This window comes from Notamacropus eugenii, chromosome 1 (assembly GCF_028372415.1).
Source record: "Notamacropus eugenii isolate mMacEug1 chromosome 1, mMacEug1.pri_v2, whole genome shotgun sequence".
In the NCBI taxonomy this organism is placed as follows: Eukaryota; Metazoa; Chordata; class Mammalia; order Diprotodontia; family Macropodidae; genus Notamacropus; species Notamacropus eugenii.
In genome coordinates, this window is record NC_092872.1 from 63,795,939 (window position 1) to 63,811,936 (window position 15,998).

The 15,998-nt window shown below is 35.8% G+C and overlaps 1 protein-coding gene across 4 annotated transcripts in view; it reads left to right on the forward strand.

Annotated features, from left to right (window-relative positions):
* Positions 1–15,998, forward strand: part of TEX10 (testis expressed 10) — a 73,019-nt gene that overhangs the window by 32,715 nt on the left and 24,306 nt on the right. For all 4 annotated transcript variants that reach the window (XM_072604552.1, XM_072604569.1, XM_072604559.1 and 1 more), the window contains exons 7-9: positions 1,684–1,819; positions 3,930–4,105; positions 5,208–5,385. In XM_072604552.1, coding sequence (XP_072460653.1) covers positions 1,684–1,819; positions 3,930–4,105; positions 5,208–5,385 — 490 coding nt within the window. The remainder of the gene's footprint in view (positions 1–1,683; positions 1,820–3,929; positions 4,106–5,207; positions 5,386–15,998) is intronic.

Genomic DNA, 15,998 nt, shown 5'->3' on the forward strand with positions numbered 1-15,998 from the left:
AGGGTAAAATAGATTTCCATATCCAAATGAGTGTGTTATTCCCTCCATAAGCCATATCCCAAGAGTGTAAGGCTCACTTATTCTCTTTCATCTCCCCCCTCTTCCCTTCCATTGTAGAAGCTCTTTCTTCCCTCTTGTATGTGAGATGATTTGCTACATTCTACCCTCTGTCTGTGTGTATGTACATACATACACACATGTACATATACATGCGTACACGTACATAGCCATACGCACCTATATATGTATATGTGTGTGTGTATGTGTGTATATATGTGTGTGTGTGTATATATATATATATATATATATATATATATATATATATATATATATATATATATATATATATATATATTCCCTCTAGCTACCCTAATACTGAAAAAGGTCTCATGAGTTGCAGGTAACATCTTTCCATGTAGGAATGTAAACAGATTTTTATTTATTTATTTCTAATTATTTATTGGAAAAAACTTGGACTAAATTATTTCCAGTGCACTCTGAAAAACTCATAAAGGAAAACATCTTGATACTGATAAACGTGTATGTCTGAAATCCCCTCCCCACATATATTTGATATACTGTTCTGTACTAATCCAAAAGAAGAAAATATTAGAGCACAAATGCCATACTTTTTAGATTTTAGAGTAGTTCTCTAAGAAATGTGACGTGTTTGTCATGTGATTATAGAACAGGAATAATAGGTGCCTACTAAAAGTTTGTTGAATTGATAACTTTAGAATGAGTCTTTTCTTTTTTCTCTTCCATGGTATAATAATGGGTCTGAATATAGTCAGCATCTCTAAAATGATGTATATTTCAAAACAAATATAAAGTTATAGGCTGAAAAGTAATTATATTAAAATATATTTCAGTGCTAAAGTTGAGGATTTGGACAGGAGGGTAGGTACTGTAATTGATCAGTGGCTGACCCCTTGGAGTTTGGAGTGAACCACAGGATCTGTCTGCAGTGGGTTACTGTACAGGTACTGTGTGTATATGTACTGTGCAGATTTCCAAACCTGTACTGTCAGTGGAGGAATAAAAAGACAACAGGAACTAACTAAGCTCTGTCTTCAGCCTCTGCCTCTTATTGTGGCAGGCTCAAGCTGGAGTGGACAAAAGCCAGTTGGAGCACATTACATTATCTCTTAATATTTTGTGCAAGCCAGCTCCTTTGGAAGAAAGTTGTCTATATTCTGGTATGTTAGCCAGAATAGTCTGTTAACTTAGTCATTTTTTGATTTCTTCCCTATTAGCATTTGTGCTTTTATTTCACTCAGAAGAAATCCTTTCTTGATATCTTCTTCTTCCTTTCTCAAGTTCCTAACTTCTGGGGTCCCTGCTAAGGTTTGTCACTTGACAATCACTTGAAACAACTGGTACCATCTTAATTGGTCTGTTTTGTGTTGTCACTTTTCTGTCAGAGAAAAGGCTACTGTATCACTTCAGTTGCTAATTTTACTTTGATGGTTAGACCAAACACTATGAATCATTTTTGTGAACCATTCAGTCAGTGGACTGGATTTTCTACAGCCTTCTAATTAATAAAATGTTATGACCATGAGTTTGTTCTAATGAAGTTTTGCCAAAGAAGATGAGGCCTGGTCATGTAATTATGATGCCAAGGCTCATGTTTAATCAACTTATATAAAATTTGTTGTAAACTTTCTTTTCTCCTTCTAGTGGCAACAGAGATGCTAATCAGGGCAGTTTATACACTTTATCAACAGAAGAATCTCCTTGTTTCTGTCCGTTCTTCACTTCTGAACTTTTTTAGTAGCATTTATCAGAAAGAAGAAATGGGTCCTCACAAAATCAAGTAAGAAAGAATTTTAATTTGTGAATTTTTCATTCTAGGTATAAATTTCCTATGGTGATGTTTCTTCCTTTTGGCTTATTGTACTGTAGTTCATTTACAATCAAATGACTGCATAGAAAAGTATAGTGTTTCTTGGTTAATGAATCATTTAGGAATAGACTTCGAAAGAAAATAAGTGGAAAAAAAAGCATTTAAGTACACTCAGGATGAAAATAGAAAGTCAAGGCATGCCCTACTCTTAAAGAGCTCCCATTCTAATTAGGGGAGTCAGCTTGTAAAGGAAAGTTCAGAAATGAGGAGGATGAAAAAGCTTAGGATCACTTCTGAGAAGCAGTGGTGGCATAGGTGGCAAGGCCCATGAGAGCTAGTTGAGGTGTCATGGCTCAGGAGTCTGTAAGGCTCTTTAGTGTGGCACACAGTAAAGCCTGGCAGGCCAGGGGGTGTAATGGACTGCAAGGACCAATCATCCTCCTCCTTATTGAAAGGATTATATTTGGTATAAGAGACCTTTTGCACCCTATTATAGGTGGGTAATTGGAGAGGCTCCTGCCTCAACCTTTAAGAAAGGGAGAGTGGGCACTCCAGGCTTTTTCTCTTGGTGCTTGGCATCTTGGCATCTAGCCAAGAGAAGGACAGATTCAGCAAGCAGGTTCTAGAGAAGGAGAGATCTTGTCAGGGATCTGCAGTCAACAGGATTCAAATACTGAAACAATTTTTATGTAAATCACAATTTTTATGTAAATTGTGTGGCCTAATGGCAGGGTTCTTCAATAAATTGTATAGTTTAAAAAATAGTTTATTTTTAGCTTAAAGTTTAGTTTTGATTTGTGAATAGCTCAAGACCAGGTCCTCAGGAGAACATGCAGTGTTTGTGATTGGCTGTGGGTGGGTTTTGTGTCTTAAAGGAATCCATGAAGCCTCTGGGTGACATTTGTTCTTGCTGCTCACTTAATGGTTTGCATTCTTGTCCAGTTTTAACTGTGTCCCATACTGTTTACTATTGGTGCTGTTGCAGAACATGTCATTGGGCAGACTGACAGTGCCAGTCAGGATGAACCTTCCTTGATAAGATGTGTATTTAGGATATAACAGCCTCCTGAGGTTTTGGGATGAGTGGTAATACTAGAAAGATCCTAGATTGGATATTGAGGTGTCATGAGAGGAAATGGAGAAGTTGGGGGCTTGGCTGAGGCTTTTATTACTATTCCGCATTTGAAGGTAGGTACTTCAGAGGAGAGAGCTTGATGTTAGAATATGTTAAAGATATTTCATGATTGCCCTGTGAGATAGGTATTATCTCTAATTACAAGAAGCCAAGATCCTGGGAGGTCACAGAGCCTGTGAATGGTAGACTGGTTTAGAATCCAGTTTTCTTAATAGTCTTTATACTGTACCACATGGTAATGGGGAAAGAGATACTGGGTGGTTAGGAGGCAAATGTGTGATTTTATTGAGAGGAGGAAATCCTGATGATGAATTCAGTCTCCCATTGCAAATTGGTACCTGCTCTATAACCTGTAGTCTTGGGGGTATGGCCTGAGTCACTGAAAGTTTAAGTGATTTGTCTAGAGTTACTCAGAAAGTATATGGTAAAAGCAGGACTAGAACTTGGATCTTTTTTATGCTCACGCCAGTGTTGTATCCATTGCAACTTGTGGCCTCTTTGGACACTGTCTTTACCACCTGTTTACTCCCTGGTTAGGAATGACTTTTGAGTTATTAAGAAAAGATTCAGTTACATGGGGTGTATTCTATTTAAGGAGGCAGGGAAGAATATTAGAATAGTTTTTATTACAATGGAGTAAGAAAAATTTTAACTCAATTATTTTAAAATTTTAAGTGGAACAGTATATTTCCCCTACCATGCCCATCAAATGAAGGGCTCTGTGATAGCTCCTTGAGAATAGAGATTGTTTCATTGTTTGTATTTATATCTTTAGTAATTAGCAGGGTGCCTGGCTCATAGTAGCTGCTTAGTAAATACTTTTGACTGATGCATATTTTTTTATTATTTCAGTATTCTTAAATATGCCAGTTGTGGTTTGTTGCTTTTTTTCTTTTTCTTTTTTTTAAGTAAATGAAATGTTTTATCATCTTTGTCCTTTTTTAGAAGCCGAAGTAAAGTATTATCTCGTTGGCTGGCTAGCTTGCCGTTGCAGCTTGCTCAACTTGGCTGTAAAAATCCTGAACTCTCAACTCAACTTATTGATATCATTCATGCTGCTGCAGCACGATCAAATAAAGAGTTATTAAGTAGTTTGCAAGCGACTGCTTCTCGGATCTATGGTACGACTTGAGATATTTAGCAGTGTGGCCTCTGAGTTCTTCTTTTTTTAATTTAACTTGTATTTCTGTTTTTGTTTTGATAGCACCTTTATCCCCCATTTCAGAATGTCTCATTATTTTCTGAAATAGGCAAAGTAAAATATTCAGCATCACCATTTCCTACTTCTCATTTGAATTGAGTGGTTTAGAATATTAAGGCAAAATTAGCTGAATAAACTTAAAATATTCAAATAATTCTAAACTCTATATAATTTAAAAATTAGTGGACTCAGAAGAATTAGAAAATATTGATGACTTGGAGTAAACTTTTGTTTATGGGTACTTTAGATGTGATAGCTGTACTTGGAACTATAAAGTAGTCATTTCATTATCTTATAACATGAAACTAACAAGTAGCTTAGTGTCTAGGAGAAATTTTTTTCTTTTAAGTTTAGGGAAGTTAATAGTATCTTAATCTTCTTGTCCCCTTTCTTCATCCTCTAGTGAAACACATAATTATCTCTGAAGGAGACAGTACTATTTTATTAAAAAATCAGTAACATCACATTAACTGTGATTTATTATGACATTTATTTACATCATTAATCACACTTAAAATTAGCCATTATGCTTTTATCCATCACTTATGGAGAGCTTAAAAAGCTTCCCTTTTTAAATTTCTTTCTGAATCACAAAATTGTTTTCTTTCTGAAAAAGAAAATTTATGGATCTGCTTCATATTGTAATGTGTTAAGCATTGTATATTACTGCTAGACAGTAAAATGGAATTATTTTAAAAGTACTTTCTAGTACTCTGGCTTTTAAAAATGACTAGAAATTAGTGTTTTGCCTATTTTGGCCTTTTCTGAACTACAAAGGTAAGCAGATTATAGAATGTCCTCCATTAAATGGTAATCAGAGTATTTTTTGTTTTCTGAATAAAGAGACTTTGAGGAAAAGATGCTTTTATGATAACAGTTGTTATAGTAACTGTCCGTTTCTAAGTGAGGTTCAGAAATTGTAACATTCAGAATAATATGCCTGTCATTAAATCTTTCTAAGTGAATTTCTTTGACTTCTAACAATTTTTATACTTGAATTTAATTTCTCTTTGTCTATTTAGATCCACAAGAAGGCACTGTGGTTCTTCTTCCTGCAGCATCTCAGCAGCGTTTGGTCCAATTGATATATTTTCTGCCTTGTCTACCTGCTGATTTACTATGTCATTTAAGTCATTGCTGTATTATGGGAAGACTTAGTTCAAGTTTGGCTGCTGCCCTTATAAGGATACTGCATATGAGGTAGGTAGTATGCTCAAGTGAGCTTTATTTGTATGCTAATTTTTTCCCATTACAGTGATTTCTAATTTTGTTCTACACATTTTCTTCCATCAATAATGTTTTAAGATTTGTTATTATAGTTGCTTGATATGATAAATATCAAGTGTAGAAAGTTAGGTTTTAGTAATTGGGACAGTATAAGTGATTTAATAGTTTATTTCTAGCATTGTAGCAACTTAATAAATTTTAGCTCCTATATGATATAACCAGAAATTGACTGTTTTCAAGTAAAACTATATTTAAGTGTTTGATTGGTGAATTACAATTTAGATTATATGACAAGTATCATCAAAAAGACAGTGTCCAGTTGTAGCTTGGTACTGTACCGAATGCTGTTAAACTTATAGAATATAACATATAGAATGTAGATATATTAGAGAATGGAATGTAGATACGTTAAGGTGTGGAATCTGGTGAGATATTGCAACCATCAAAGTGTAATATTTTCCTTCCCCAAAACAGACCAACTTAAGACTCTTTGATTTTGGAACTTTTGGATACCTAAGAGTGGGAAATTTTTGGTACTTTAGTATTATTTTAACTGGCCTTGGGTAATTGTGCTCTAGATCAGTGGCTCTCAAGCTTTTTTTACTTACAGCACAGAATTCTTTGCCATGAAGAATTGCAGCACACTGAACCTTTGATTGATAACAGGAGATATTCCATTTGGGGAGACCCTTTCCTGTACAGTTTTTCCTCAATTACAGCAGGTGTTTTTGTTGAGTTCTTTGTGAGTTTAAGGTCTGATGTTTTTTGAGGTGAGCACTTAAGTACGTAATAGGGAAGTTTTGTTTATTTTGTGAATACTGTATTTGCCATATTTGCTATATTTTGATTAAGTAAAATTTGTATTAAAATTATGTATTGAATTTTTTAAAATCTACAGTAACATTTCATATTGTGTAGCATATTTTGTGAAATACGTTGCTTTAGAGGTGACTATTTTAACTTGGTCAGTAATGTTTATCATTGTAAATTAATTTTGTTACCATATTCAGAAATCCTTCTTAATGCAGTGGTTTCTTAATTGCTGAGCCACGTAACAAAACCAGAGTTATGTTATTCTATAGAGTATATTATAATGATGTAACACAGAAGTTTAGGTTCTCTAAGTTTAGATGTGGAAGAGCCTCTGTGAGATGTGAGATCATGGTTTGTTGCTGTTCTGTGATAACGTATGTGTGCCAGAGAGAGCAAGCAGCTTGGAATTGGAGAGCTTGGCTCTCATCTCCCACTTGGCTTGTTGATGGCACGGTGGTAAACAAGTCATTCTTACCTTTCTGAGCTTCATTATCCTCACTTGTAAATAAGGAGATTGGACCAGGTGATGTTTGAGCTTCCTTCGTTCTCATGTAGGACAGCTAGTGGTGCAGTGCACTGAGCTCCCGGCCTGGAGTCAGGAAGACCTGATTTGTGTGACCCTGAGCAAGTCACTGCACCTCTGTTTGCTTTGTAACTGTAAGATGGGGATAATGAATGATAGGTTGTTGTGAGGATCTGTAAAAGTGCTAAGTGCAGTGCCTGGCATGCAGTAGGTGGTATATAAATATTATTAATAGCTTGCATTTATATAGTCCTTCAAGGTTTGCAAAGGCCTTTCCATGTTATTTCATTTGATTCTCACAATAACCCTGTGAGGTAAATGCTGTTAGGAGAAAATTGAGGAACGGAGAGGTTATGTGACTTGCCCACGATAATACAAGTGGTGAGTGTCTTGATATCTTGTGGTGTTTACTTAGCACTTTAAGATCTGCAAAGCACTGTAAAAGCCCTATATAAACATCTTCACAACATCTGTGGGAGGTGGAGGCTATCATTATCTCCATTTTACAGTGGAGGAAACTGAGGCACAGAGAAATTAAGAAACTGGCCCAAGGTCATATAGCTGGTAAATGTTTGAGACCAGATATAATCTCAGGACTTCCTGGCTGGAGGTCCGATGTTCTATTTACTGCATCATCTAATTGCTAACTGCACATTAAAGATAATTATTGATGGACCAGCTCTGTGGGGTATCCATCCAACAATACATCATCATCTAGACATTAAACGTTCTTTTTCTTTTGGGATCTCATTTAGGTAGAATTGCATTGTTTGGGGACATGATGTCATGAGCACAGTTTCATTCACAAACAGGCATATGGAGACTCTCACCATCTAAAAGCAGTCTTTGATTTGGAGTCTGTGTTGGCCATCTGTTATGATAGTGGCACCTTTGAACATAAATCTCCATTTTATAGTTGATATTAATATTGACTATCAATATCCTAAACCTTTGCTTTATGCAAAATAGATTTTTTTCCATATAAGGTAGGGAAACCATCCTTGAGATTTGATGGACTCAGGCTGCCTGAGTACAAAACAGCCAAGAGGAGCTCCAGTCTTGTATGATTCTCAAATACTGGATTATTCAGGTGTTTCTGCTATTGTTTTCAGATCTTCTTCACTATCTCCCACCCTTAGAATACCAGTGGAGCATTCTGGCTGGCCACTTGTCATCCCTCACTCTAGCCACATGGCTGTTGCTTGTTTTTTTGTCAGAATTCTTTAATGACATTCTTACTCCCATTCTTCGGAGTTCTCTTGGTGGTTATCATATATTATAGACCACCTCCCTCCTACCATATGTATATTTTCCTTTGTGTTCTGTGTGATGTTTGTCGAGATGTCACTGATGTATAGGAAACAGTTTGTTCAAGGAGTGCTTTTAAGACAGTGCTTTACTTAATCACGTCTTTAATAATGAATAAACAAGCCCAATTAGGATCTTGTATTTGTTTTTTGGGGAGTAGGGGAAGGCAAAGCAATTGGGGTTAAGTGACTTACCCAAGGTCACACAGCTAGTAAGTGTCAAGTATCTGAGGCCAGATTTGAACTCAGGTCCTCCTGACCTCAGGGCTCTGGTGCTCTGTTCACTATGCCACCTGGCTACCCCAGGATCTTGTATTTGTTACAAAGTTGTTTGACTAAAAATGTGGTCTCCTGTAGAATTATTTGCAAAAGTTTGCCTCTCTTACCTTCATAAAGGATTACCTTGGTGTGTATGTCTATTAATCATATTTAATAATCAATTTAACTTTCTGATTTCATTTGTTGCTTTGTTTTTCCAATACCTATTTCTTTCTTCCTTTTTTTTTTTAAATAAAATTTTGTTCAGCTATCAAATATTTTCATTTTTTTCTCTCTCATTTCTGACCCCTTTCTGGAGGAACTGGGAGTGAGAGGAGGCAGGGAGGTGTGAGGTGGGGAACCAGACAGAACAGATAAACATAATCAAGGCAAATATTTCCATACTGACCAAAACATGTCTCATTTTGCATAATAGTGAGTCACATCTCTCTTAGGAAGCAGGTAGCATTCTTCTTCATTGGTATGCTGAAACTGTGATTGATCATTGCACTGATTAGAGCTCAGTCTTTTGAAATTATTCACTTTTATGTTGTTGATGCTACAGTATAACTTGCTCTCCTGGTTTTGCTCACTTCACTGTCTCAGTCTATACACATCTTCCCAGGTTTCTCAAAAACCATCTTCATTTCTTATATTACAGTCATATTCCATTATATTCATATGCTATGATGTGTGCAACCATTCCCTAATTGATTTTTACCCCTTTGCTTTCCAGTTTTGTGCCTTCACGAGCGGTTCCTATAAATATTTTCATAAATAAAGGAGTTTTTTTCTTTTTCTTTGACCTTTTTGGGGTGTAGGCTTAATGTTGATATTGCTGAATCAAAGGATTATGTAGTTTCCAGACTATGAGGGCTATACCATTTCACAGCCTCAGCACAGTACCTGTGTCTCCCAGCCTCTCTAATATTTTATATCAGCCTCTTTTGACAAACCAATCAGATCATGTGAGGTGGATCCTTAGAGTTGACTTTAGTTTGCATTTCTCTGAATATTAGTGATAACAGATAGTTCGAATGGTTATTGATAGCATATTGATAGCAAATTAGGGACACACAGAAGAATTTACCTGTCAGATCTACAGATGGGGAAAAGTTAAATTACTAAACGAAAGATAGAGGGTCGCAGGAAGTAAAATGGATAATAAAATTGTTTTTACATTGATAAAATCAGTGCACCTAAAATTAAAAGAGAAGCAGGAAACTGAAGGAGAAATCTTTGCGAAATGTTTCTGGTAAGTCTCATTTCTAAGATACACAGGGAACTATGTCAAACTTGCAAGAATAAGAGCCATTCTTCAGTTGCTAAATGGTTGAAAGATATGAATAGGCATCTTTTAGAAGAAATTAAAGCTATCAATAGCCATATTAAAAAAATGCTTTGAATCATTTGTAAATGGAGAAATGCACATTTTAAATACTCCCTCATACCCATTAGATCAGAAGTTGACAAAAAAGGGAAAATGACAAATGCTGAAGAGGATGTGGGAAAAGAAGTACTTAATGCACTGTCAGTAGAACTGTGAATTGGTCCAACCATACTAGAAAGCAATTTAGAACTATGCCCCAAAAGCTATTGAACTGTTCATGTCCTTCAGCGCAGTGGTACCACTGCTAGAAAGAGGAAAAGGGCCTATATGGTACCAAAAAAAAAAAAAAAGAATTGTTTTTAGATTCATAGCAGATCTTTTCATGGTGGCAAAGAACTAGAAAATGAGGGGATGCCCGTCTTCTCCTGTCTGTAGATATGATAGGTAAATTCTTTGATGTGCCCCTAATTTGCTTATTATGTCTAAATCATGTACCTGTTTTGAGCATATCTGTTGGTTTGTGCCTAATTTTTGCCAGATTACATTCCAGTTTTCTCAGCTATTTTGGTTGAATAGTGAGTTTTTGCCCCAGTAGCTAGGATCTTTGAGTTTATTAAACACTAGGTCACTCTGCCCTTTTGCATCTGTATATTCATCTGTCCCATTGATCAACCTGTTTCTTACTCACTGCAAAACTCTTCAAATGATTACTGCTTTGTAGTTCAGTTTTGAAATCTGGTCATGCCAGACCCTCATCATTTCCATTTTTTTCCCATTGATTCTCTTAATATTTTTGACTTTTGTTTTTGCAGATGAGTTTTGTTACTTTTTTCTTTGCTCTATAAACTAATCTTTTAATAGTTTGATATAGCACTGAATAGGGGCAGCTGGGTGGTGCAATGGATAGAGCACCAATGTCAGGAGGACCTGAATTCAAATCTCACCTCAGACACTTGACACTCATACCAGTTGCCTCATCCTGGTTCATCTCCAGTCCTCCTGATGAATATCTGGTTACTGGATTCAGATGGCTCTGGAGGAGAAGTGTGTGACAGGCACAGCTCTCCCTCACTCAAAGCAAAGTCAAGTGCAAGTCATGTCATCATTTCTCTGAGGGCATGATCTTCTTTGGCAACGAAGGATGAACACACATAGCACTGAATAAATATTTGGTTATGTTACCATTTTTGCTATGTTGGCTTGGCCTACCCACAAAGAATGAATATTTTTCCAGTTATTTAGATGTCTTTATTATTGTGAACAGTGTTTTGTAGTATGTGTATACTTTATGGATGTGGGGGGGATGCATATAGACTTCCAAGTGTTTTATACTGTGTAAGGATTTTAAATGAAATTTTTCTTTCTATCCCTTCCTGCTGAATTTTGCTGGTAATACACAGAATTTCTGGTGATTTGCGCAGGTTTATGTTATAGTCTGAAACTTACCCTTTCCTTTCCTTTTAAGCCCCTTTTCACATTCCCCCTTCCAAATTCAGGATTCGTTTTGCTCTTGTCTAATCTTCCTTAAACCTCTCTCCTAGTCTCACCTTTTCCTCTGTCCATGTTGTGTTTTTCTTTGCTGAGTTGAATGTTATTACTATAGTAAACTCTTTGTGTGTGTACTCTCTTCATTTACATAGTTCTCTCACCCCTTCCTCGTCTGTATAGATGTCTACATGTGTTCCCTGTTTATGTGATATATCTCCTTCCCTTTCCTTTCGTAGTATATCCTTTTCTTTTCCTCCCTTCTTTTCAAATCATAAAAGCATAGCTAAAATACTTCGCAAACCCTCCTTCCTATTTGACCCTCTCTGGACCTTGATGATTTTATAGTTCTTGGAGGATGCTTGTTTCATCCCTTCCCTCATTAGAATGCAAACATAGGTTCATCCTTAGAAAGTCTTTTTAGTTCATTTGTATATATCTTTTTTATCTTTCTCCCTCTATCATTGATTTTTTCATTAGGGATCCTTGGAAGTAGTCTTTTGTTGAAGGTCAGTTCTCCCCCTGTGGGAGTTATGTTCTTAGTTATAGCCTATAGCTTTTGCATTTTAGAAAATAGTGTTCCCTGCCTTCTGCTCGCTTCTAAATTTTGATTCCTTGGTACGTGAATGAATGCTATTTGCAGCATTTTTTTCTTTGACTTGAAAACTCTGAGTTTTGACAGTGATGTTCCTGGGAGTTTTCATTTTGGGTTTTCTTTTGGGAAGTGATGAGTAGATTCTCTTTTCAGTGCCACTGAGTCTTCGCTGTTGTCACTTCTGAGAGCCTTGATACTGCTGGTCTGGGCAAGTAGTTCTGCAAGCGAACACCTCTGGAAATCTCTCTTTTTTTGGCTTAGTTCAGAGCTCTGGACACGGAATCCTTTTCCAAGACCTGTCCGGGAGACCTTGGGCTGCTGGCCCTCACACTAAGCCCTGGACTCGTTCCTTAATTCTGCCCACAACTCTTCCTCAGCTCCATTACATCTTTGATATTGGGCTGGGAAGATGATCTGTTGGACTTTTCCCTTGTATTTCCCAGTTACCATCAGGGTTGGCTATCTGAGTTTGTTATTAGATTCATTGTAGGAAGAACTGGGCTATACTTATACATATGTAGATGTAAGACTTCTGAATATATAACCTTTGGCCTCAAATTTCTTTTGAACCTTTTTTCCAGTGCCCATTGTAGCATAGAAGTTATTGAGTATATATTGACTTAATGTAGAAGGTGTAGCTCTTCATAGAATTTCTTACTCCTAAGCTTTTACAATCAGTCTTGCTTTATAAGCTGCAATTATCCACATGGTGATTATTTTGCAAACATTTAGCCCAAGTATTGCAATGTGAAATAGTCTGTTGGCCTATGAAATAATGATTCTGTTCGCCTTTGGACCCTGGATAAAATCAGCTCTCACAACTCCTTTATTTGCCTTACGAGGGATAATCTGTGAGAATTGTGAACTGTCCTTTCATTTACTTGAGTTTAATTTTGTTCTGTCTTCTATTTTCATTTGTAGTGAGAATTGTCAAGATTGACATGGATCTGTATCTCTAGTAGTAGTATATACATTACCAATAGCTAGATGTTTTAAACTGCTACTTTGCACCTTTTGCTGCTTTTCCCTTTCTTGGCACCACTTCCACAGAAGCTAAAGAAGGTCAAAGTGGTTGGGATGATGCCATAGAACAGAGAAAAGGCAGAGCTATTCAGTTCATTTTATTTGTGTTTTTTTCTTTAAAGTACAACGGCTTTTCGTTGGAAGTGATGAAACACAAATGACTGATATACAGCGTAAGGAAGATAGTAAGAGCACCTTTCTGTCCTTGATAGTTTCAAGTCACCTGGTTCAAATGAACTACATACATCCTGAAGTCCTGAAAGAACTGGCATATGTGATAAAGTATAGTCAGTGATATTAAAAAATTCATGAATAAATGATAGTACTTTAAGGTTTACAAAATGCTTTACAAATGCTATCTCATTTTACCCTCAGACTTTGGGAGTTAGGTGATATTATGAAACTGAGACAGAGAGGTGGTGACTTGCCCAGGATTAAGAACTATTAAGTATCTGAAGTGGGATTTAAACTTGTGTCTTCCTAATTACAGGGCCAACACTCTAGGGAAAAGAACAGAGTCTTCAAAGTATAGGCCAGCGAGCATGCTTTTTATTTTTGGAAAAATTCTAGAGGGAGTCATTGAAGACTTAATTGGTGAACACCTTGAAAGGGAGATAGTAATTACAAGGAGGCAGCATGTATTAAACCGTGCCTACCCTTGTCAAAGGACCCTTATGTACAAAAATATTTATAGCAAATCTTTTCAGAGTGGCAAAAGAATTAGAAACTGAAAGATTGCTCATCAATTGGGGAATGGTTGAACAAACTGTGGTTTATGAATATGATGGAATGTTCTTGTGTTGTAAAAAATGATGAAGAGGATGGCTTCAGAAAAACCTGGAAAGAGTTGTACAGACTGATTTCAAATGAAGTAAGCAGAACCAGGAGAGCACTTCACACAATAATAGCAGTATCGTAAAGGCTGAAACACTTGGGACCTCTGATTAATACAGCGGAAGCAACCATGGTTCCAGAAGATGAAACATTCTATGCCTCTCTACGTAGAGGGGTGGTGCATTCAGGGCGAAGATTATAAAGTATTTTTCTTCAGACATGGCTAATGCAGAAATCTGTTCTGCCTGACTATACACATGTGTAACAAAAATTTTTATTTTTTTTTTGATTTAGTCAGGGGAAGGTATGAGGGAGAGAATTAAGATCTGAAAATAAAATAAAATTGAAATTGATAAAAACAACCACATAACATGGCTTTATCAAGAACTGGTCATGTCAGACTAACTTCCCTCCTTCCTGTCCAGAATTGTTTCTATATAATTTTTCTAGGTTTTTAGCAAGGTTTGTGATGGCCTACCTTTTACTATTTTGATAGAGAAGGTAGAAGTATGTAGATTAGATGACAGTACAATTAGATGGAGTCATAACTAGTTGGCTGGTTAGACTCAGTAGTTTTCATTAATTGACCTGCAGATCGTTTCAGTGGAATATCCCAGGGATCTGTTCTTGGTCGGGTGCTGCTTTACATATTTTTTATCAGTTACTTAGATAAAAGGCATAGTTGGGAAGAATAGTTAACACTAGGTCAGAGTCAGTATTCAAAAGGGTCCTAACAGGCTTTAGCATTGGGCCGCCTATTAAGATGAAATTCAGTAGAGATAAATAGAAAGTCCTGCATTTTTGTGCTTACGTAATTCCAAATTGTTTACCACAGTTATTGTACTGTTTCACTCCACCAGTGATGCACTGGTGTGCCTGTCTTCTCACAGCTTCTCCGAGGTTGGGACTTGATAGGATAAGAATGGGTGGTAATTGAGGGTTTTCACTGTTCAGTCTCAGTCCTTCAAAGTTGGTATACAGTTTATATTAATACAGTTTTTTGTGAAATTTTGTTAAAATAACACAACTTCTGTGGCCTATTCTTATAGATATTATGAAAATTTTTTTTACCAGTATGTTAAAAAGAGAAGTTTGAAATTTGTTGTTTTGTATTACCAGTTTACTTAGTGATTATTAGTGATTTATTCAGTATTATATTTCTCGTTAAGAATCTTGATAATAAAAATATTTTATATTTATAACATTAAGAATCTTGATAATAAAAATTTGTGTGTATGTGTAATATTATTCCTTTAAAAAAGTCTTTGGGAGACTTGGGGCATCTTAGTACAGATGTAAAATTTGTAAATAGAATAGTTTAATTTGTATTTTAATTCATCTACAATGATACAGTCTAAAAATGAAGTGCTTAGTATAGCCTTGCTATAGTTTGAAAGGTTTTCATGACTTTCTGTGTGGTTTTCATTTTTAGTATGTGGAGTATGATCCTTCAAACTTAACTGTCAACCTTTTTGGTTCCCAAGGGGAAAAGAAAGCTTATAATTATTTCCAGTGAAGAAGCAGTAGTGCATCTCTTACTTCAGCCTGCTTGCTGCTTCACCTTCAGGTCACCATGAACTCCTACAGAGCCCTGGAAAATAAAGGAAGAACAGTAGTAGCTAGGATTAGAGTTAAGCCTTTTTTGTGTATATGATAGAAGGAAAAAGAAATTAGAGTTAGGTTGACTATGTGTTTGAAGAAATGTACAAAAGAAGTTAACTAAAGTTAAAGAAAGAATTAGTTTTATTTAAAAAATATTCTTCCACAGGTCAAAAGATGATTTTTTTCTTCAAAAAACATTTTTGTTCTAACTTAAAAATATTGTTTATAATTTGTTTCATTTATTTTATTCTGTGAAATATGGAAAAAATGCTAAATAGCAAGATGGGAAACATTAGGTGTGCCAGTAACTAATACTTTCAGAGAGTTATGTCACCTGACTAGGACTTAATTTATCCTACTTGCGAACACTGTAAAATGAGGGATTTGGACTAAATTCTCACTTACTGTAGAATTACATTGCTTTTGCGTTTTTAGAGCTAGGTAAGGTTTTAACTATCCATAAACTTAAGGAGATCCAGTCTTTTGCCCTTTTTTCTCTGCATTGTGTGCTGTTTTTAGAGCTACCCCACCTATTGCTTTGAAATGGAAACTGATGGTGTCTTTGAGAGGTTTTAAGACTTGAACTTGATCTCAATTGAGTAGAGTAGCTTTTTTTAACTTCTAAATAAATAAGCTACTAAAAGAATCCCAGTGGAGTTTTCTGCATCTACTACCCATGATTTGTTATCACTTGTAGTGTGTGTGTGTGTGTTTGTGATGACTACATTAATATATCATTTCTAATAGTGTTAGAACCTTTATTCTTGGATACTTTGATCTTTTGAATATCTTAAATGTATATATGTTTATATATAA